Source organism: Cebidichthys violaceus, unplaced genomic scaffold (assembly GCF_023349555.1).
Source record: "Cebidichthys violaceus isolate CVI_PGR_0920_01 unplaced genomic scaffold, fCebVio1.0.p SCAF_16, whole genome shotgun sequence".
Classification (NCBI taxonomy): domain Eukaryota; kingdom Metazoa; phylum Chordata; class Actinopteri; order Perciformes; family Stichaeidae; genus Cebidichthys; species Cebidichthys violaceus.
In genome coordinates, this window is record NW_027176329.1 from 4,398,900 (window position 1) to 4,423,620 (window position 24,721).

Below are 24,721 nucleotides of genomic sequence, written 5' to 3' on the forward strand. Positions count from 1 at the left end.
TGCAGGAGAAAATGTTTCCCTTGATGTGTAATTGACAATGCAGTTTACTTCCTCATGTGTGGTTAATTTTACAGGGGAGAACTGGAGAAAAGGGAGAACCAGGACTCACAGTGAGTAAAGTGAAGTGGCACAAACAACAGTTTTATATCTTGACATTAAAATGTAAAGCCTATTTTTTTCATATTTGTTTTCTGTACACAGAGAGAAGAGGTCATCAGGATTATAAGAGAAATATGTGGTAAATTACACATTTTATCATGTTTTTCATCAGTTTAATCCTCAGTCAGTCTTAATCTTTTTGTGTTGCTTAGTTGGGTGCTATATTGTCTAGTAAATGTGTGTGTAGGATTTAGAGGCATCTAGCGGGGAATACTTTGCACAATGTATAAACGTAAAGGCTCTCTCTAGAGCCAGTATTTGGTTTGTCCAGTCGGGGCTTCTGTAGAAATATGGCGGTACAACACACAGTGGACTCCATGAAGAGGACCCGCCCCCTATGTAGATATGAAGGACTCATTCAAAGCTAACAAAAACAAGATTCTTAGTTTAAGGTGATTCTACACTAATGAAAACAGAATAATGAATATTAGATTATATTTCTGTTAAGAGATCCCCCTAAATCCTACAAACTTGACCTTAAGTAGATACAATATTAGATCATTTGTATGATGTAATGCAGTCCTACAAAAATGCTTTAAAACATAACAGAGTTGAGTGAAGACACAGGCAATAGTAAAACAAGTTAAAGTCTGAACTGAAGTTTTCAAGTGTATTTTGTTCCATCAGGTAAGAGTATAAGCTGCACAGAGATAGTATGCATAGTTTTTGTTTTGCAATGGTTCAAGTTTTTGTATCCACACTAATTTATATTTGTTGCCCAGGCTGTGGTCTCAAATGCAGAGAAAGCCCTCTGGAGCTGGTGTTTGTGATAGACAGCTCTGAGAGTGTGGGACCAGAAAACTTTGAGTTGGTGAAGGACTTTATGAACGCTCTTATCGACCGCGTGACGGTGAGCCGAGAAGCCAGTCGGATTGGCGTGGTGCTCTTCAGCCATGTGGACATGGTGGTAGTCAGTCTGCAGCAGCAGTCCAGCCAGGACGATATCAAGGCTGCCGTCCGGAAGATGCCTTACCTCGGCGAGGGTACCTTCACGGGCAGCGCCATCCATCGAGCCAACCAGCTTTTCCGGGCCTCACGGCCCGGTGTGAGGAAGGTGGCCGTGGTTTTGACGGACGGGCAGGCCGACCCCCGTGACGTCATGCAGTTTGAAGAAACGGCTACGGACGCCCACGCGGAGGGGATTGAGATGTTTGTAATAGGAGTCGTGAACAAGACCGACCCTCTATATGAACAGTTCCTGGCTCAGGTGGATGTTATGGCCTCCGATCCTGATGAAGAGCATGTCTACCTCATAGATGATTTCAATGCACTTCCCAGTAAGCAATCAATGTCGTCTCAAACAACAATCACACTGTTTACGATTGGCAAAATTGGCATGCTGAAACATTGATCAAAGAATTCATCCATACAGCATTGGTTTTCTATAACATGCTGTTAACCCCCTTAAACCTAATCGAGGTGATTTGCACCCCTTCTCAGACTTAGAACACACAGACATCACCCACATGTCTGTAATCTGCAATGTAGTCTTTCTAGTGCTTTCAGTTACCTCAAAACTTTAGATTTTGCATTGTTTTCTTCAAATCCAAATGAATTTGTTTCCAGCAGTAATCCAGTGATAGTGTATCCTGTGCAAACAGCAATTGCTAGCAGCTAATGCAGCATGACTTTCATGGTGCAGTTTCACCAAAATGAAAAGAAACACAAGCTACGCAAAGCAGGGATATGGTAAGATAACTGCTGTCTCACTCACAGGAAATTATGATGGAAACTGTACCAAAAACTCAGAAAATGTTAAATGCCAGACAGAACAAAAAAGTAGGAATGATAAACTCCTTGACCATTTTAAGGTCAATCCCAGGCTTTGCTAGTCCATGTCGATGTGTCCTTGGGCAAGATACTTAACCCCATATTGCTCCCAAATTGCTGTGCCTGGTGGTGGTTAGATTGTCTTGATGGGCAGGTGGCATGGTAGCCATCAGTGTATGAATTTGTGTAAATGGGTAAATGACATGTAGTGCAAAGTGTGTATAGTGTGCATATATAGTGTGCATGCATAGTACGTATATATAATGTGCATATATAGTATGCATGTAATTGGTAAATAAAGTGCTTTTACACTACATGTCAGTCACCCAGTAACACCCATCATATCCTGTGATAAGTACAACATGTAACGGTTTCATTGTTTGTTTTGGTACAGCTCTGGAAGGCAAAATACTGAATCGGATTTGTGAGCAGGATGACAGAATGGCATTTCTACCAAACTCCATCTTTCCACTTGTGGAAATCCACCCAGAGGCTCCAGAAGACGGCCGCTTCAAAGACTTCCCAGTTGAGGAAAACATCCAAGTAATGCTGCTTTTATCTTGTTTGGAAAAATTATACTTGAAAATACTGTTGACCTCATAACAGAAGTTATCTCGAGACATTTTCCATGCAGAGCAGTCTACACTGTATTCTGGCTTTTGGTTGGCAACCATCGGCTACCGGTTGGGGGGAGGGGAGAGAGAGAGAGAGAGAGAGAGAGAGAGAGAGAGAGAGAGAGAGAGAGAGAGAGAGAGAGAAATAGCAGAAAAAATATCAGAAATGACTACTACTACTTTTAACAGCAGCAGTGGATATTACAGCAGTAATAGTAAAAGAAATATGATAATAGTGCAAGTTGAAATTTTCTCGGGCGAAAAATTTGGGTGACGCTGTGTCGCGAAACCCTATCAGCGTTGAGATGCTCCTCCTGCCATCACTGACGTCCGGCCGTTGTTAAATCAGGAAAAATTGTAGCCGTAGATGTTCAGCTCTATGATACCTGATTAGTAGAGACCAGACGGAACTATGTGTATACATGTATGTGTATAAAACATATGGTACAAACAATGAAAAAGACGCTGCCGTATTTACGCATATATGACGTTATGTTGAGTGTTGATGGAGCTGCTACAATGTTAGCATAGAATAGCACCGATCGATCCAAGCTCCTATGAGTAAATAAATAATTTGCTTGTCGTCATGCGGAGAGAACTAACAAAACATGAATTCAGACTTTTTACGAATCAGCATCATTGTGTAGTTATTTTAGCATCCCTTTTATCCGTTTATTGCAATTAAATCACAGCAAAATCTGTTTATTTTGTGTTCATACAGCTGCAGTAAACAGTCGACGTGTGGCTTGCTAGACACAGTGAATACAGCTCGATGAAATCCATGCCATTAGCTATGCTTGATTCTGGCCTCAGATTAGACCACAACATTGTCTCTGTGTGATATCAGTGTTATTTGACATTTATATGTTGTCAGGTAAACATTGTTGCATTTTGGAATTAAATTAGTATTGAGAATGGCTTTAGTTGTCTTTTCAGGTTGACTCTAGGGTCTGTTGGTCAGTCTGCTACTTTTTGTTCCACACTGAAATATCTCAACATGGATGGATTAGCATGCCATTCATAGTTCACAGAGATTAAACCTGCCTATCTGTCTTTGCCTCAATGACCCTCAAAGGCCTGCCCCCTGAGTTGGTGTTTGGGGGATCGCTATTGGGTGAAAGGCAACCCCAGTTCACTCTTGTTTTGGAACAAGCTTTGTGCGTTTTGTAGGTGCTTTTGTTTGCATTTTGCTGTTTTTGCTTACGATCAGGCAACTGGTTGCTACGTTCTTACCATAGATTGTAAAAAGTGGACGTAGTCATGGTCACCCCATTGGTTTGTGGACTGCCGTTATGAAGCCTCGAGTTTAGCAATTTCGCCGTTGCCATCTTGGATTACGGCTGTGACCATGTTCTTTTGTTTCCTCAACCAATGAATGGAAGTTACCATATTTGTAATGTGGAGGAGTGACTTAGTGACACCGTATAAGGCTCTGGTGGCGGCAGCAACCTGTCAATCATATTAAGCCCGTCCTAAAGCATCCCCTGCTTTATGGTCTGTTTGAGTCTAAATGGACCATAATTTACTAAATGAACATCATGCTGTATTGAAGAAGACTTGAAACTAGAGATTGAGACCATAAACTCATGTTTACAATGTTTACTGAGGGAATAAATCAAGAGAGAAGTAGAGTCATTTTCTCATAGACTTCTATACAACCAGAGGAGTCGCCCCCTGCTGGCCAGTAGAGAGAAGAGGCAAGTCTTAAGATTCTTGACTTTACTCGAAGGAGGAGTGGTTACCGCCTAGTTCAGGGGTATTCAATTCAAATTCCAAAAGGTCCAGATTGAGAAAATCTCCTCGTGCAAAGGTCCGGTACATTACAATAATATCTAACTTGCGCTATTTAGTGCCGTATATATATATATATATATATATATATATATATATATATATATATATATATATATATATTCAAGAAGTCTAGTAGTAGCAACATTTCTGTGTAGTCAACAACTCTCAAATCAAATAAAGAAAGTACACATCAATTATATTTTAACAATTATTCTCAGTTTTCAAATTTAACCGGATGGATTATAAATAATACATAGAAATACGTAAATAAATGTTCTTCTCTCATTTCAAGTAAAATAAGGGCTTCATCTAAAAATAAAATACTATAAAATACATTTTAGAAAAATTAATGAAAATGAAAAATGAAAGAGTGTGGCTGGAGTTAACTTATTTCTTCTCTTTTGTTGAATCTATTTCACATCAACGGTCTCAGTCAACTTTATAATAAACAATTTCTACACATCTTAACATCTTGCCCTCAGTTCAGACTGGAGTGGGTATGTTTGCTCAAAAGATGTATGTTTGGTCTCGTAGTGGCGTTTCACATTGGCGCTTTTAATAATGGCCATGGTATCTGAACATATGAGACAGAGTGGTTTTGTAGCGCCAGCAGAAAGAATGAACAAATAACAGTCCATTCTTTGTTAAAAACTCTGTTTTCATGGTCCACTTTTCTCTTTTTAGAGCACGCCATATTAAATTGCTTCTCCGACTCACTTACTTCTCCCACTTCTCTCTCTCTCGCCCCGTCTCTCCTGTGTCTGTGTGCAAATCTCATTCAGCTCACAATGCGTTTCAGAATACACATATTCGATTGGCTGAGTAGCTCCCCCGTGAGATGATTTACAACGCATGTAATTGGCCGGTGTATTTCCTGGACTACTGACCGAGTGCCGTAAAGGCTAGAAAAGCTGCGCAGGTTAAAATAGAAGCGCTCCGCCAAAATGTATAATCAATTATCCATCAGTTGGGTCGTCTGGGTCCGGATCCGGTCCGGGGTCCGCTTATTAGTGACCCCTGGCCTAGTTCTGACAGAGGTTGATGCCCAGAAACGTCCCGAACGTTGATCGATCAGTGCATCTCGGCGACCCCAATGCATGTGTACAACATTGGTTGGCTTGTTTGCAGATATAATTCAGGCTGTTATTTATTTAAATATGATGTTAGACTCCAAAAGTTATCCCTGTCCCTCACCTCTGCGGTCAATAATGGTACTCACGGTCTCGGATGAGGCAAGTAATGGCAAAGAGGAGCGGGCATGTTCACCCAGGTGCTTTTATAGTTGCGAGGTAAGCCCACCGTGGTCAGTTACATGACTCTGTGGATATAAAATCTTGACGATCGGTAGAAGGATTGCATCATTCAAGGTACAGAGCGTGAGTGACTGATTTCTCCAAGCATTCACCAAAAATGTCACAGCAATTGAGCCATTCTGTCTTTCAAAACAAGTCTCTGCAAGTTGCTTTTCATTGTTTTCCACTAGTGGCTGCATGGAAGACTGCATTGAATACAACTCCGCCATGTAAAAGTGTGTCTGATCTGAGATTCTCTATTTCCCAGCTTGAACTCCCAGTGGAGACAGTAACCGCCCTGACTCCACAGTCCCATGAGTCAGGTAGGGCCGACAAGAACCTGGTTGATACCAAACTGTTGGTGGAGCCCTGGGACGAGCTGCCCGACATCACGTTCGCCTCTCCCGGTGGCAGAGGAGAGCAGGGCCCTGGGCTGACCTCCGTGGTGGGTCCTCAGACTACGACTGGCCAGCTGCATGAGGCTGAGATCATACAGGATCTGGTCAGCCCTCCTCCTCCTCCACCCCTGACGGACTCATCGCTGCCAGGTAAACAAGCAGAGCGGATACAGCCTTTGACACGTGTCTGTTATATTATTTTTCTGATAAGTTTATTGCCTACTAAAGACACATGACAAAAAAGATGGTGTCATAAGAAATGAAATCTTGAGTTGTGCAACACATCATGAGGGTGCTTATCACGTGGACCTCCCTTTCTCTTTTCAGTTCCTTTTGTTGGTGTTTGGTTAGATGAACAGTAACAATAATGTTGAGACCAAACATACAGGGCCATGCTAGAGGAGGCCTTTTTTTCTCTTTTTTTCATGTTATTGTGTTTAGGTTTTAGAGATACCATGTCTGTATAGTCTTGAATAAGTATTTGTAAATGATGAGATCAGATTCAGTGGTGGAATGTACTCAAGTACAAGTTCTATTTTTAGATATTTGTATTTTCTTGGGGTATTATATGCTTCTTTATACTTCTACTCCACTAGATTTTAGAGGGATATTTTATAACTTTTAATCCATTACACACATTTCATAGTTCGGTTTAAATTACTAGTTATTTTGTTTCTACACGTGTATTCTGGGCGGAAATCCTTTGTTAAACAAAACAGCCCAAACAGATTCAATTGTTTGGACAATAACTCCGCGCATGACGGTATGCTTTGTAATTAACGGACAATGCATGTAGTCAAAATCAATGTAATTAACACAATGACAAGAAAAAAAACCTCACACAGTCACATATATTCATATGACAACAAAGCATGACAAATCAATCCAGCAGACCTGCAGTGGAACAACTACAAACTCGAGGGCACGGCCCATTCAGATATTAGATGTAAAAAAACAAACGCAGTTCACTCACCAAATGCTGATCACTTAAAGACAAACTCCATCCTCCTTTCTTTGATTACAAAGAGTTTAATCCCAGTTAGGCCGCGGGCGCCCGGACCGGGTGGACCGGTTTTCAAAAGCAACTCACAAATCTGTTTCTCCTCCTTCAGCCATGAGTGTTAAAAAAACAAAGCTAGGTAAAAAAAAATCATAATCTACGCCAAGCAAAATGCTACAAATGTCATAATTTCTTCCATATCTTTCAATTTGAACTCTTATTACTCCAACTAAATTCTGATAGCTATCTTGAGGTTCACAATAGTCACGTGCTCGCCCACTGACCAATCACAGCGCACACCGCAGCCTTACTGCAGAGCAGTTACTTCTGACGTACTAGTAGGCCAGCTAGAAGGCTCTGATAGGTCAGAGAATACACCCAACATGTCAAAATAAAGATCTGATTGGTTGAAGACTATGACAATCAACAATATCGTCCCCATATACTTAAACTGCAAAGGCTTCACTTGTGAGTCTGAAGGCCTCGGGCCTCTCTTCTTACCTAGAGACAGCATAGAGGTGAAATCTGATTGGATAAAAGCTCTACTGAAAACAAGCTGTGCTGGAAGCAGAGCAACTGAGGAAGACAGTAGCTGTGCAATGAAGAAATAAAATAATGGGAAAAATATTTTTATACATTAGAATACATGTACTGTATTTAAGAAAAAATATTTAATCATAAAATAGCTATAACTTTGTGATTCTGTTTAGGCCAGCAGAGAAGGCTTAGCTGGCCCTGACGGCGCACCACTGCTGCCTTCTGCCCGTTGCAAACAACGATTTGGTCTTTGCAGATCGGGGAAGTGAGATCCGAACACAAGTGGTCACTGGAGATGCATTCTAATGCCAGGTCCACTTGTGGTCGGATCACCCAATGAATGCCTAGTCTAAACAGGGCCTCAGTCAGTACGGGATGTGTCATGTAGCAGGTTATTCTGATGACCTGCTACATGTATGTTGAAACCGTAGCATGGAGTGAGTTATTGCGCCCTTCTTATCTTTTCAGTTGAGGGGTGCGGTCAGCCTCTGGACCCAGGTCCCTGTCGACAGTATGTGGTCAAGTGGTACTACGACCCCGAGGCCAACGCCTGCGCTCAGTTCTGGTACGGAAGTTGTCAGGGCAACGCGAACAACTTTGAGACTGAAGCCAGCTGCAGGAGTTCCTGCGTCTACACGTAACAAGCTGTGTTCGGGGAAGAGGGTGCGTGCAAAGTGAACATGCTCCATCACCGTCGCCGAGGGACGAAGCAGACTGACGCTCTGTGGACTGCTGCAGCTCAAGGAGGTCATGGAGAGCAGGCTTGGACCTCCTTACTGTCTCTCAGGCTCACACTGCAGGTGCTCCTGCTCAATTTTTAACTGCTGCACATGTACTAGCCGTCTGGTCATTTTGGAAAACTACATATATCTGCTCTGGGATTTATAACCAAATGTAAAACTACAAACCAATACGCGCTGACAGGGGAATCAACAAGACTGGGTTCAACATGCCATCCCTGATGCGAATCATTTTATTGTGCCTTTCTTTCGGTTGTTGTCTATACACTCAGTCAGCGATCCTGTGTCAACTGGTTCAGTTTTTCAGCTTTGAGCTCACTTGAAAGTTCTTAATTGCAAGCCACTACCCTCAAGTCCTTCATACCATGATTAAAACTTGATATAATATAAAATAAAACACAAGGCGAGTTACACAAAATACTGTAATCACACACCTTAAATAGAATAGCTGAAAATGAATCGGGAATAACCAACTGTTAAAGTCACAGGCTACCTCTGTTTTTCAAACCAAACGCTAAGCAAATTTTCACCTCACGTTACCCGAGCGAGTTTGACCGCCGGATAATTTGTGTATTTGTGCGACACGTGACATATGAGAGTGGTAGCAGTCTGAATATCTAACCATCTGTCAGAAAGCAAATAAGAGTATTTCCCTAAAATGTCAAACTATTCCTTTAAATTGAAACATTAAAAAGGGCACCAGCTTGCAGAATTTTTTCAAAGCATGTGGGGCATATAATATCTTTATACAAATATTATATATATAACAATATATAACAATATATATATATATATATATATATATAAATTAATTTAATATTAAACATTTTTTAAATCCTGGGTAATGACATATTGTGAAAAAGATAATAAAAAGAACCATTCAGCTATGTATCATATAATGGGGGCAATGAACATTTTCTGTGCAATACATTTATTTTGCATCAAAGGTTTAAACAGCATCTCTGAAAGTGCAGCTCATTCAAAGTGTTGTGCTTGTCCCTCCCGGTGTGACCAGGATGTCAAGTTAAACTAGGAAACGGGGGGGAGAGTTCAGCTGAAGAACAGCAGAGCCTCAACAGATAACAGGGTTTCACATCTCAGTGAATGAATGCAAAACCGTTTATTACATTACATTACATTACAGTCATTTAGCAGACGCTTTTATCCAAAGCGACTTACAATAAGTGCATCAACATTGGTAATCAAAAGAACTACTAGTCACCAGAAGTCATAAGTACATTTCCTTTTCCAAACAAGCATCTAAGAGCATGAAACAGAGCATAACTCAGAGCCAAAGTACAGGGCAGAAACAAGAAAAACAGTTAGTGCTATAAGTAATACGAATACAATAAGTGCAACAAGCTAGTATGAAAACAATAAGCGCTAAGTGGAAGGCTCAGGGTAGCACTTATTCAAACTCTGCATCCCAATCAGCACATTCCATCGATTCCATGCAGCTTGGACTCACAGCCGTGGACAAACAGAGTGAAGCTGTTTCTGTCGGTAACTATGGCAAATTATTTCTCAGTCATTGACAGTTGTGTCTGAATCTGGTTCAATTATATGTGGCAGTAAGAATTATGTCATGACAATATGACTATGAAAAGAGCACAGGGCAAAACATCAGAATTGAAGAACTTTCACCTGCAATGTGAATATAGTTACCATGTATATTGTTGTTACAGATGTAGTCTAAGGACCTGACAGGTATAAAACACTTTCCTTTCCTTGTAGGTTATTTCATTCTGGGATTCGTCTTGCTATTGTTTTTGTGGGTCACTGTTTTTAGGTGTTTCTTTAGGAGTTGTCTACAAAACAGCAGTGCCTTTAAGGGCATGTTGATACCTAAGCTCACTGAGTATTCTTAAAGGGATGGATTGGGTGTTTTTAAGTGGGTATGAGGTTCTTATCCATAATCAATGTATTATCTACAGTAGAGGGCGATCGGCGCGCCCCCAGCAAAGCAATATACTGGTGTGGACGGGGCCAGCAAAATGCTCACCGAATAAAAACCTCAATATCAGTTCATCTATACATATGCTCTATGGGCAACTGAACTGAAAGAGAAAGTTGTCTATGCTCTTTTCAAAGCCAAGTTTCACTTTAAGTTCAGTTCCCCATCTGGTATTTAAAATATAAAGCATACTTAAACTGATATTGATTTTTTTTAAGGTGATCCTTTCTTTTAGGTGTACAAAATACATTTTGCTGCTGGTCTATTCCACACCAGTATATTGCTTTGCTCCTGTGCCAGTATTCCGTTCTGTCCGTTTCTCCATTCTGGGGGCGTGACGGTACTCTGACTATGGATAAGTACCTCATACAACCCCACTTAAAAACACCCAAACTATCCCTTTAACCCAATTAAGGTATACTCACATGTTGTAGCTACTTGAATATTGCTTTCTCAAGATGTAGTTTTTAGTTTATCTTAAGAAAAATCGTTTAACCTCTATTAGGATGAATGTTGTATGGACAGATACACTTGACTGTAAAATATATTGTTTTATTGTTTAACACTGTTAAAATGCCAGAAGGAATAGTAAAGTTAGAACATGGTAGTTCAACAAAATAAACCTTTTTTTCAATAAATAAAATATAATTTCTTAAAAATTGTCCATTTTTATAACCCTTTAGAAAGTGCCCACAGAGCAACACACATACAGTATATGGTATTCGACATTGAGTACACAACAGAGATGCTCACAAGTCATGACTCAAATCTTTGGTCCAGAGTCAAAGTCTCAGGACTAAAAGCTAGAGTCCAAGTGAAGTCTCTCAGCTAGTGGTTGCTTCATATTTATTGTACAAACTTGAGTTGTATCGAAGTATTTCTCAAAAGGTCAAACTCTTCTAAGTGTGGATCAAAGCTGTCCTGTTATTCTTGCTTCGTCATTCAAGAGGAGACAATTTGGTCAGACAATAATATAACAGTGAAGTGGAAGAATAATTGAATCACTTTTTTTACCCAAAGGAACACTAAATACAGAAAGCGTCAAATCCACAGTTTAACCCTTTCGACATACTGAACCAGTATGCATAGTGTATTTAATAATCAGACTTTGTCTAGATTGTCAGGTACACTATGCATAGTGCTGCTGGTTTTCTGCCCTTCCAGATGGTACCAGTGAGATGAGATCATAACTGTTTACTACTGATATACATATGTGCATTTGACAGCAAATTATTTTGGTGGCCAGTATACACAAAACCTTTGTTTGCAGTAGCATACCATAGCACCATTTCAATGATCATTTTCCATTGGCATTTATCCCATCTTTTCTTTATCAATACAATTTGTAGTTTTTTTTTTATATTGTAGTTTTTAATGTCAGCTCTTTTTTAGACCAGTAGGTCTTTTCACTGCATGGCTAGATATACCCCACACCCCATCTGTCACAAAGTTAATGTGGTTTACCCTTGTTGCTGCCAAACTTCACAACAAGCTTCTTTTTAGCAACTTCAGTGCATAATATACACAGATGTTTTCCCAGAGAAAGGCAAGCTTCTTGAAGAACGGTACAAGTTTGTAGCACAGTCATAAAAGATGAAATATAAGGAAGACAGATTGAAGGCCCGCATCATGTGAAAATTAGATTTTTCCTTACATTCCTTATTAAATACAAAGTAACAGCTAAGTAAAAAAGACCCACTCACCCCCCCAAACATCATCAACACAGTTTTCACAGTTTCAGCCCATCAGGAATACTTGACTATTAACCTGAAAAATCTTGAATTAAAAAGTTATGGTTAGGGAGATCTTAATATATAATGGTGAGTAAGTAAAGCTTGTCTCTGAAACCTGCTGAGACACTCAAGTCCTTCTATAGTTAGTGCAGAGGTTGTTGTGCACACACTAACATTTTATGTGGACTTAGTTGTGCTCTTGAATTCAGTTTTTTCATCCGGATTAAATCTGTATTTGTATCCATACGGCCGCAGATGGTACGTCAGGTAATCCAAAACATACATCTGGACAGCGTAAATGTAGTGAAAGGACACGGCGAAATCTGAGCAGCAGCCTGGACCCTGGAGAGAAAAAGAGAGAGAACCACAATAGAGTTTAGCACAGTTACAATTCAGACTGTGTGCAAGCCAAGTGTCACATGATCCGTCACATGATCTAATAGAGCACCATTAAATCTAGTACCAAAATGGAAAGAATAAGGCACCCCACCAAACCTGCCAAGAGAGGACCAAAAACTCATGGCAGGCAAGGAGGGGGTTAATCACAGAGGCAACAAAGAGACCAAAGGTAAGCCTGAAGGAGCTGGAGCGCTCCACAGAGGACATTGGTATATCTGTCTATAAGACCATTGTAAGCCGTACACTGCACAGAGCTGGGCTCTATGGAGGAGTTCACAAACTAAAAACTCCCATTGAACCCCATAGCATCGTCCCGTCACATGATCAAACAGTAACTTGACATTCAACAACTTCAAGATACATTACCCAGCAATCACCACTGCAAATCTGTACATGATGAGAATACCAAAGGAAATACAAAATTATTTATTTTTTAAATAGTTGTATTCTTCATAGTTTATGTGGAATAAGCATATCCTTCTGTTAACCCTACTGACTATTTTACAAAAATAATAAAATAATAAAAAACCTTGATGGTGATGAGTTTGCTTTTTTGAGGGAATATAACAAATGACAGCACTATCATTTTAATTTTTGAGTTTTTTTGAACACAGGCATATTTCCTTGGTGGCAATCTGAATCACCACAAGAAACTGCCTGCACTGTCTAAATGTACGCCCCTGCTCACGAACATAGCCCTACCAACAATTGAGGTCACAGCGGTCCATACTCCTGTATTTTATGACTACAAATAACTTGACTTTGTACAACGATGATCTTGTCGTTACTACGAAATCTCAACAAGGTGGTTATGTGATTATATCAACAACCAGAGGGAACCAGACAGGCAGCTGAATCCATGCGAAGCCCGATTCAGAGGAACCGATTTCACTAATGGAATGCCATTCGTCCCCAGACAGACACCATGTGACCAATCACTCCTGTGTAACTCAAAGCTCGGCTTTAGGAGGAGAACAGATACACGGGACAAGGTGAGGAGAAAGAAAGAGAGAAGGTGATGGAGATGGGAGAAGAAGAGTAGGTACTGCCCACTGATGCCAGGATAGGATAAGCATTATGTTAAAAACACACCTGATTCAATTCAAACTATATCATTACCACAGAAATATATTTGGTTCATACAGTGGAACCTACAGGCTCAATTTAACAACATACACACCTAGTATAACTAAGGTGTAATGATAGCATCATTGTATTCATATATTGATGTAAAACACATTTTGCTTACATTTATGCAGTTCAAGACCTATTTCTATTGATCAACTCCAAAATTATGCAAACTCAGATCAAGCTTTGGCTCAGTAAGGCTAGCTCAGTTTTTGAACCTTATTTCTAAAACCCTTCACCTTCCTCAGGATCTCTTTAAGGCATCTGACCACACCAAGCTCTGGCAGTCAACTACAGTCTGACAACCAACCATTAACTCTGGCTGTTGCAGTCCAGGTGAGCTTGTGCACATGAAAGAGGCAGGATTCTAACAACCAATCACATGCAACATCCAAAAAACCCAGGGCAGCAGACCTTTAAGACGATGATCTCCACTTGGAAATTTGGTAACTGCAGCATCAAAAAGTTAAAACAGCCCATCAAAACAAGATAAATGTAGCAATAGAAAAAGTGGAAAATACAGTAATCGGATACTAAAAGCCATTTTATTTATTCAAAACAATGGTATATCAGTTGGCTTTAAAACATATGGCTGTCAATGCATGAATAGTAAGACTTGAAGAAAAGATGGGCGATTTGTCACTATGTTCTCTGTTGTTTTTTGTCAGTTTAACCTAACAGTAGTATTATTGGCCATACCAGCGTAATGCAGGAATGGTGAGTGATGACATATTGTTGTATGTTTTTAACACTGCTGTCCTCATGCACAGACTAAAGGCCTTTACACTCCAGGGATGACAAATAAATGACACAAAATTGCGAAATGCTTTTAACGTCAATCAATCAAGAGTTTGACTTGATTTGCGCAGGCAGAGGACCAACTACCGGGATCCTAGTGACCCAGAGCAGTCTGTCTGAGACCAATTGTTTTATGACCTAAGCTATTGTAAGTTATTTTAATGAGTTTCTTCTTAAGAAAATGGTCTGAGCGAATTTGAGTTCCCTCTGGTAAACAGCTATGCAGTGTATATGTCTAGGGCTTTTATTGTGAAAGGTAAGAACAGAAGGAGTGGATCTGGTCTGCACTGAATTTGTCTGTGCTGCCTTTGTCAAGGTTGAAAGGAATAATCAAAGGTTGATGTCTTGGGTTGGACTACTGTGATGCTGTGAGACCTCTCCTTGCAGGAGGCCGCGGACCTCTCACTCTGATGTTGTTTGAGCGACCAAGTCACGCCAAAAAGTCAGCTGGATCCGGTTTACAATGAAAAAGTATTTAATAATTCACAGAAGCTAAAAGACAATTACAAACTGAATTACACTAACGATAGTAAGGATTCGTGAAGCCAAGTCCCCCCCCCCCCCCCCCCCCAACAGGCCGACAAACGCCAGTTTACTGTAAAAGAAGATCGCCAAGAACTAAATATCTTCACTCCGAACAATGTTTTTATACCCGAAAGTCAGTGGTTTACTTTCAAAATCCATTATCAGCTTTGTGATTGGCTGAAATTCAATTGTCTCCTCCTGTCCTCTGACAATGCTCTCTATTGGTCTAAGTGATCCGGATAATGTCTGAATAGTGTCCGCTGGTCTGACCTGTCCTCATCTAGAGCGAACCCCCCTCGTTCCATAGGGCTGTATTGATCAACATCTCTGCTTGATCAATACATCTCCTTCCCCCACTGTTCACACCTCACATTCCTGAAGTCGGCTCACCAAACTCATCTCATTACCATACAGTCGTTTTCGGATCTGAAAAGCCTGTCTTAAAGGTCTCTCTCTTTCCCTCATAAACATTCAGTAACTGTATTTTATAGTTTGATACATAGAATGATTATACTTTTATGATTTAACACTTCTTCAAATAAACATGTTATAACATTATATCCACCACTAGGTGTGCTTATTAAACTTACTAACATTGCTTTTTAATTTTAAATTCTTCACACTACCAACCAAAAATGTCAGAAAAGGTCCACAAAAAAAAAGAATATCTTTTTTTTTTAAGCAATATATTTGTGTTCTGTGTGAAAGTCCTCATGACAAACACTAAAGCTTGAAGAAATATATTCGGATTAAATAATTGCAAAGAAAAAATTGCTTGACGATGTAGAAGGCCTCGTGAGGAAAAAAAACGAAACAACAGAAACAAGCTTGATCCTTGACTGAACGGGAGTGGGACAGAGTGCTGTGCGCTACCAGTTGCACAACCAAAGCTATTGAATGAAGGCTGTGACACTGTTTGAGCTATGGGGTCTGACACATGAGCAGTGTAACTGGAGCTGCAATGTTGGAGGATTACAGCAGATGGCCAGAAATGAGGTTATGGCGTCTGCTCTGTTTTGGTTATGCTTGAATGGATGGTAACAGATATACAACAGAACATTTTCAGTGGGACTGTGCGCCAGCTGGTGAGCCTTTCGACAGACCAGATTTTACTAGGCATGTGTTACAACCATAGACTGTATATAAGAAGTGGACGTAGTCATCGTGACGTCACCCATTGGTTTGTGGACTGCCGTTATGAAGCCTTGAGTTCTGCAATTTCGCCAGCAACACCTTCAAATACGGCCATTGCATGTTTTTTCTCTGCAACCAATGAACAGAAGTTACCATATTTGGAATGCGGAGGAGTGACTTAGTGACGCAATATATGGCTCTGGTAGACCTGTCAATCACAAGGTATCCCCGCCCTACAGTATACCCTGCTTTATGGTCTATCTGACTCTAAATGGACCATCATTTACTAAATGAACATCATGCTGTATTGAAGAAGACTTGAAACTAGAGATTGAGACCATAAACTCATGTTTACAATGTTTACTGAGGGAATAAATCAAGAGAGAAGTAGAGTAATTTTCTCATAGACTTCTATACAACCAGACTTCTTTTTGCATCCGGAGGACACGCCCCCTGCTGGTCAGTAGAGAGAATGCAAGTTTTAAGACACTTTAGCATCGGCTTCACTCAGGAGAACCGAAGATTTCCACCTGCTGCAACCCAACGATATGACGTGTGACATTTCCTCTTTTAATTCTCATTGGCCTGCAACTGGATGCTCCGTGTGCAAAGACATATTGGCAGCATCGGGGTTTGACTCCGACACAACTGGTCACAAAAGAATAAAACTTTCAAGTAGCCGTATATCTGACTGAGAATTGTTTGTCTTACTGATTGACTGGGTGAGGGGTGAGAGGCGACTGATGCTCGTAAAGAGAAGGAGGTTCTCCCCTTCACAAACCAACATAGCCTTTCTTCCTTTGTGTGTGTGTGTGTGTGCATAATGTGTGCATAATGTGTGCATTATGTGTGAGAGCAATGAACGAACAAAAGCAGAACCTGCTCCATGAGTGTTTGGTTTACGACATTAACTGGCTAGTCCTGCTCTGTGAGACAGGCTCATGGTGCTTTTGTGAGGGACACCTGTGCAGACGTCTTTAGGTAAGATCAAGCATTGTATTGTGAATGAGTTAAAGTTGTGTCTCATGGTTGACTTCCACACCGCTATTCAAGAAGGTAACACCTTGGCCTGTCGGAATTTGCTTGTTCTGTACCCTTTACTGATATTAAATTTCCATGCATGGAAAGTGGAACACTTGATGTAATCCTATCACCAGGCAATACCCTAAATATTAGATGAATCTTAAAAAAAACAAAACAGTAAATGACAGGCCACTGGCTCTAGGGATGGCAATGTTGGTGGGTTGGTCCACCACTTTTTATTCATCCAGTGAAATATCGAACATCTATTGATTTATCAGAGGGATTACGAACAGACATTTATGGTTCCAGATAATGTATCTTATTGACTTTGATGATCACCATGTGGTTTTGTCTCAACTACTGGATGGAGTGCCATGACATTTGGTGCAAACATTCATGTCCCCATCAGGATGAACTGTAATAACTTTGGTGATTATCTATCTAGCAAAATTTTCAGCTGGTCAAATACTTTGGTTTACGATAAATAAGCCTGGAAAACTACTGACTTAACCCTATGCTGTACTTTGTGTTTACATCAAGGTTACAGTGATCAATCGCTTATGGATCAAAAAGCTTGCTTATAGTAATCAAGTAGTCTGCTTACAGTGTTCAATTTGAGTCTTTTCATATATGAACATATGGAAAATATTTTAAAACTACAGTAGGCTAACATTAATACAAATTTTATTTAGTTTTGTATTTCCAGAAATTCCCATGATGCCTCGCAATGCTACCTGAGGCCCATGCTGCGTCCACATTTAAATCATGAAGGAAAAATAAATACATTTTCTGTCAATGAAAAACGAATGAGGTTTAAGTCGTCCCTCTTCAGGGGATTGATAATGCCTGGTCATGTAATGCCCCCGAAAGTGGAAAGGCACATGCAAACGAACAGTGCAGCGGGTGAGCGAGGATACCTGGAAAAGGGGTGTCATTCATCTGCATGCACCACCGGCGCTGCAGTGAACCAGAGCTGGCCAAAAACCGGCAAAGCCTCACCCCAAGCGAGCCCTTTGTGAGGGAAAAGGCAAATGATTTGGCAACGAGTGAGAAAATAACGAAGCTGTCCTTACTTTATCTAATAATCATCCTCTTATAGTAATCAATTTGATCTGGACAGACCTGTTCACTATAAGAGGTTTCCACTGTAGTGTTGATTAGCAAATGTAAGCTTTCTAACACACACAATTAAGATGGCCAACACGGCAAACAGTAAACCTACTAAACATCAGCATGCTAAAATGTAGCATGTTAGCATGCTGATGTCAGCATTCCCTGACAGAGCCACTAGCATTGCTGTAGACTCTTACGTCAACCTATCCCCAAACAAGAGCAATCATTTTGGACAATTCTCCAAAAGCCCAGATTCCGTTCATCTGTAATGTCTTTGTACGTTCAATGTCAACATTGAATTCTTCCCACAATATCTGTGCTACCTTCTATCTAGATTTGTTCAAGAAAAGATTGTGCTTAAAAAAAACCCTGGCATCCACACCTTTACTTTCCACCTCTCAACACAAAAGCCACACTACTTCTGACATAGACACTGGATGTAAATTGTGACGTCCAGAATCTTGCAATATGAATGAAATCCCACTCAGAAATAGTTGGTGTCTTATTGCCATTTTTAGTCTAAATCCAGATTCTAAACAGGATCTTGTGTGTTGCATACCTCTACCGGGGGATAGTGATCGTAACTCAGATACCAAGGCCTCGATCTTGGGGGCTGCCTGACCAGGTAGTGGTCTGGAGGAAAAGCATGAAACGTTTGTCTCCCCTTAACGTCCCTAGAGTCCGCTGGCTCCACCTTCATCATCTCCATACATTTTCCCAGAGCCATGTCCTCTATGGCGGAGAAGTGGGTACATTTCCCAGTATCGAACCCTTTGACAAATCTCCTCAGTGCTTCCTTACTGAGGACATAACCTGCTCCTCCACTCATGTAGCCTTGACTGATGAAGGGGCTAAACCTTCTACCCAGGTACAACGGCTTTTCAGGATCATATCTGGACAAGGTGTAGCGTAGATTCTCTACGACCACGAACGTGTCGTCATCTGCTTTTAGAAACCAGTCCGCTTCGTCCAGGTGGTGCTGGTGGATGTACTGAAATGCTCGGATGGTCTTCCAGTACAGGTTGTCCCTCCCCTCACTCACGTTCAGCTTCACAGTGGGGAAGTCCGTCTTGACAGAGCTCATGTACAGCACTTTGTTGCAGCGCTTGGCCCAGGTTTTCCTGATGTGCTTGGTCCGGGATTCCAAGTTCTTGGGCCCCGTCATGATCCAGCACAAGATCCGCGTTGTTCTAGGGGAATTAGCCGCTGAGCTCTTGTTCTCAACTGGAGGAAATGAAGGACAACGTATCAAAAATGTGTTGCGTGGACATTTTAGACCAGAAGGTTTAAGACCTACGGTTAATCAGAACAGTACACTTGGACTGTTGTCAAGAGTATAACTGAATTAATGAGTAGAGATAAGCCGGTATACCAGTTTCACTACTGTGATCAAACATTCTAAACAATACTGTCCTTGGTATCTGCTTTAATCACAATACTGTGATTATCATGGCAGAGTTCGATAATAATTATGGCTCAATGGCTCGTGGCCACAAAATATCCCCAAGAGGTGGCCCCATGTGGCAACCAAGTTTTGTCAGGTCTCCCTCACGAAATCAGTTTGATTGCATGGTTTTCTATTGGAATATCCTCACTTTTGCCAGACGCCATGTCTCTATTCATTCCTGTCACTTGCTTTGAAAGCACTGCAATGGACGAGGAACTGATGATTCATCAAGTTGAAATGACTAGTTGTCTGTACGATACCACCCCATTTTATTACGAGAACCTCAATAAAAAGGTGGCAGCTGGCTGGCGTAGCCTTATCTAGGTAAATGAGCTTGCTGTTGGCTATATTTTATCTCCAACCGCATCTGTTTTCTGTTTGAAAAGTAGAAACGTAGGTCACGCCTTCAGTCTGATGTCGAGCACGCAGCTGATAGGTACGGGGTTTCTTTACATGGCACACCAGAAATGCATATTTAACAGATTCAGTGCTGACAGAGATAATCACAAGATGAGACGCAATATTCGGACGTTCGCATGTTGTTAGGACACGGTGGCTAGAATATGACACATATAACGACGTAATGTACATAGACATGGCTAAGGATGCTCCCCGATACCCAGTACTAAACAGGAACCGATAAGACAGTAGTAAATACCCAGAGTATCGATAAGGTCCGGAGTTAACGGTTCTGCAATCGTTACTTTAGAAGTCATGGAATGAGATCTCCGTGGAAAAAAAACAGCCTCTCTCTGTGTCTGTCTTTGCATGTAGGGCCGAGTTGTGCTTTACTCTGACACACACACCAACTCCGGCTGAGTACAGCATGAGACACACATAATGGCAGAGAGAAGAAAAAGATCCAAAGTGTGGCTATCTTTTACTCCAGTAGATGCTGAGAACTCTCGTTATACAAAATGCAATAAAACCATCAAAAGTAAGGGAGGAAACACCAGCAGTCGATCAAAACATTTGGCAAACACGCAGAAAATAAATGTACAGGAATGCACAGTTTACGTCTATTTGTCAAGCAGCCGTCCATCCTCGTCCGCTGCAGGTAACGTTAGTGATGCCATACAGAGTTTGATAATGAGATCAGGGTAATCAATGAAAGCTAATCGCTCAGCCAATTGTTTAGCTGCAACTGTATTTTAAGGATTCTGGAACTTTTTGTAGATTGTCGAGCTGAGGAGGCTGCAGCCATGACCCGGCCCACCGCCCCTCCCGCTACCACTGCCGGTACCAGCCCAAGTCCCTTCACACAGGAGAGGGTGAACGAGTGTCATAGGGCTGTTACAGTTTATTGTTAAAGGCCTGCCCATTGTCAACAGATGAGTCAAAGGGATTTAGGTAACAACTAAAAAGTCTGTCAATGTATATTGAGTTGTTTGATACATAGTTATTGATAACTTATAATGTATAAGTTATTTTGAATAATAGTTTATGACAACAACATTAGTGAATTATTATTATTAAAGATATTAAAAAAAAACAAAAAAAAAGTTCCACAAACTGTGTCTGTTTGAATTTATAGAGGAAGATTTGAAGTATCAAACACGACCTTTCATTATTAAAGACTAAAATACTCTGTCTTATTTTTTTTTAACTAAGCAACCAATCTACTTCCTGTTTACATCGGCACCCACCCGCATGTCCAGTGTACGTGAATAGTCACGTGATATTAGTTTTCAGGCGTTTTAGTCTGGACGGAGATCATTTCTAAAACGATGCTGAAACACTGTGTGGACTGAGATCGTTTTCGTTTTAAAACTCCATTATTGTGGATGTAGCCTTAGACTCTTAAATGCATGACTTTTACTTGTGACAGTAGTGTTATATTGTTGCATTGGTTTACTACAATTAAGATATAGGAATACCACTGTTTAAAGCACAAGAAAAGCTGAAACTTTATAATTATTTGATTTAGGATGAAATGTTTTAGATGTAACTCCTAACAATGAATGCTGAGTCACATTTTTCCCCATCCTGACTAAACCGATTCATAGTCATTGTAGTTGCCTTGTGACTGCTTGCTGTTATAATGAGTTATGTTTTTTTGAGGAAACAAATACATTAGGCCTATATCAGATCTATAAAGCTGCTAAATTCGGTTTTATCAGAACTCCCACATCTAGATCAAGACTCTTAACCTTCATCCTACCAACCTACCAACACATTTAACAATCAAGGACTAAAAAGAATAACTATAAATACAAACAGCATAGCAAAATGTTAACTTTTCTTGTCAAAACAATAGTTATGTAATTCATTTAATCTGAAGAAAACTGACTATTAATATTTTAGGAAATGTACAGTTATTTTGCATAATGAGTAAAACAAACAAATAGACAGAGCACACGAGGAAATGAGCGTCAGTGTCTCCTTCAAAACGACCGACAGACGGGTCCAATAAATATTCAATAAATGAAACAATGAACAAAGTAAACAAAATTGTAATGATAGGATAAATAAAACAAAACCGTATACTAACTGGGTCGGCGGGGACCCCAGTCGAGGGTTTAACAACCGTTGGCACTTCGGTACTTGTGGCAGCGCTACCAATCATTAGATCCGTCAGCAATTTCACCGATTGTGTTCTGTGTTGCATCCAACACCAACGGAACAGTGGTCATTACGCGCGACCAATTACGCATGGCTGTGGTTATTTAAATCTCATGGAGGCTACCTGTTACAGTCGCCGTGGTATGATCATTATTATTATAATTATTATCATTATAAAACAGCAGGAGAATAATCAATGATTTATTAGCGCTCGAGTTGAAATTGACTTTGGAGCTTCGCAATTCAGGATAAATTAAATATCAAAGAACAGGTGGCTTGAATGTAAATAAAATAATAATGCAATTCATCATTCATAAATAAAGTCAAATTAAGGTTGCAGATGCACACATTGACACTACTGAACTTACTTTTCTTTTTAAAGGAATAACAAAGACAAGACATGGCGCCTCTAATTGTGGCGCATCAGCCATAAAATGTGGATAAAAACACACGATTAAATAAAGTATGGATATAATCAGTGCCTACCTGTGTGCACGTGCTGTTTGACTTCATGCTTAGCATTCCACGTGAAGTAAATGGCTTGGTCTGTTGAAAAGTTCGAGTCAAACAGAAAGCGAGAGGAGACAAATCCCATCATGACTCCAATGGTGAAGATTAAATCAGACTTAAAGTGCCTCATCCTCCTGATTGTCCAATAAGTGGTCAAGTTACTCACTGCTCGATGCGCACGAGATACTTATCCGGTCACTTGCTCTAAAAATGAAGAGATGAATAAGGCAATGAGGATGAGCCCCGAGCTGCAGTTCTCTCTCTGTTTTTCCAGACGCAGCGCGCACGCAGTTTCCTCTATGTGTGTATCCAGTAAGGCGGAGCTCGATTTAACACATCCTGACGTCACCAAACCCTGTACACACAGAATCTTCCTTTCATGAACAGTGGCTATTATGCTGTTGCTTGGTGTGGTTGATAAGATTAGTTTCCCTGTGAGAAATAAACTTGATGTGAACGCCCTCAATTGTCTTTGAGTATTTTATTGAACAGACACTGAATGGATAGAGCTCCTTCCCCACAGATGGTTCGGAGGTCTAACAACAAGTTAGGGTTAGGTTGTGAGCTCAGGATGACACTACTGCAAGTCAGACATACCTTTGACAAGATACATTTGTTATTTGGGTTTAGTGAGTTCGGATTGCGCCGAGTGTGTGTTGTCGTCTGCATGCACACAATGTTCAGAGTTAAGCAATACAAGTTACATCTAAAAAGAACAACATGATAAATTGCCACAACATCTGTCTCAAAAGAAAGATATAAACTTATCAAGACTTGTTTGGAGCGCCTTGATATCCTAATGGTTATAACCCATGTCATCAAGCATCAGCATCCCCACTGTGTTTCCATCCCTGGGACCTTTGTTTCCAGCCACTACACTCTTCATCTGTCCAATACAGGCAAAAATGTAGTGTTAAAAAAAGACTAAGTTTAGGACATGCAGGACAACATTTTATATCATGCAGAAGGAAGAAACTGATGAATTGGAGGTACTGTTATGTTGTAAAAAGTAAAATGTTGAGAGAGGAAGATTTCAGGCTAATAGAAAATGGAAGGAAGAGGAGCTGTACCAGTTTCACAGGTTACACTAAATGTAACATGACTAATTGATTTTGTATAAACATTGGCTGAGCATATGGCTAAAACACACCTGCAGCATGGATCTTTAAATAGTTCATTATTTTTTACACTGGATGGAGTCTATGATCATTTTTGAGGTTGTGGTTAGTGTTGTTTTATTGCGTCGTTATCGCTATTTTGCCCACCCAGATGGATAGCAGCAGAGTTGATGTGGGAATTTCCAGCAGTCTGAGTACCACGTCCAGCAGGTGTCCTTCCTGCCAACAAATCACTGTTGACCAGTTTTTTCTTAGGAGATACTGAGCATACTTAGGGTCTGTTGACATTTAGGGCACAAGTCAGACTGCAGCATATCATTCTGGGGAAAAGGTGGCCACAATCTGCCATCCCTCCAGGACCTGTACGACTCTGAGTTGGGCAGGAAAGATTGACTTTTGGAGTCACTCCTCTCTGGCCACACAGTCTTCCCGACTGCAGCTGTCCTCATCAACAAGACCCCACAGGACACCTACTGACCCTCATCCTGCTCCATGCCCACAGAGTTTCTGTCATTTTAAGTGATTAATATTGTATAGCATCTTTCAAATTCTACTGATGTTTTTGTGTGCCACTTTACTTACATTAGGACAATATATTTTTGTGTTACAAGTTTCCTGAAATGGTTTGTTTGGATAGGCAAATTAAGTATTATCTTGTTAAATATGTGCTAATTCGCACACATTTTCAGAACAGAAATCTGAACCAGGTTAAACATTATTGTTTCATTTTGCTTACATATTAAAGTCAATGCTTTTTTTTCCCAAGGGGAATTTGAGATGTATCACTACATACATCTGAAAATACTGTCAACAGCCATAAAAAAAGAAATTCTCTGTTTTTCGGGGGAAAGAAACCCTATAAATCATGCTGTTATAAAGGTGGTTAACCTCTCCTTGCAGGAGGCCGCGGACCTCTCGCTCTGATGTTGTTTGAGCGACGAAGTCACGCCAAAAAGTCAGCTGGATCCGGTTT

The 24,721-nt window shown here is 40.5% G+C and overlaps 2 protein-coding genes across 3 annotated transcripts in view; one reads left to right on the forward strand and one right to left on the reverse strand.

Annotated features, from left to right (window-relative positions):
* col28a1a (collagen, type XXVIII, alpha 1a) overlaps positions 1 to 8,205 on the forward strand; it is a 33,730-nt gene extending 25,525 nt beyond the window's left edge. The window contains exons 29-33 of the mRNA XM_068710552.1: positions 75 to 110; positions 202 to 238; positions 2,324 to 2,472; positions 5,898 to 6,177; positions 8,033 to 8,205. Of these exons, the coding sequence (XP_068566653.1) occupies positions 75 to 110; positions 202 to 238; positions 2,324 to 2,472; positions 5,898 to 6,177; positions 8,033 to 8,205 (675 nt within the window). The remainder of the gene's footprint in view (positions 1 to 74; positions 111 to 201; positions 239 to 2,323; positions 2,473 to 5,897; positions 6,178 to 8,032) is intronic.
* Positions 8,206 to 9,224: 1,019 nt separating this feature from the next.
* c1galt1a (core 1 synthase, glycoprotein-N-acetylgalactosamine 3-beta-galactosyltransferase 1a) lies at positions 9,225 to 22,872 on the reverse strand. Of its 2 annotated transcripts, XM_068710554.1 has the most exons (4): positions 22,797 to 22,870; positions 22,607 to 22,666; positions 18,671 to 19,335; positions 9,225 to 12,333 (listed from the first exon to the last, which is right to left on the reverse strand). In XM_068710554.1, the coding sequence occupies exons 3-4, from the start codon at positions 19,274 to 19,276 to the stop codon at positions 12,169 to 12,171; spliced, it is 771 nt and encodes a 256-aa protein (XP_068566655.1). In that variant the 5' UTR covers positions 19,277 to 19,335; positions 22,607 to 22,666; positions 22,797 to 22,870; the 3' UTR covers positions 9,225 to 12,168. The 2 variants fall into 2 exon arrangements, with proteins under 2 accessions (XP_068566655.1, XP_068566654.1); XM_068710553.1 differs by having other exon boundaries at positions 22,607 to 22,872.
* Between the last annotated feature and the right edge of the window lie 1,849 nt (positions 22,873 to 24,721).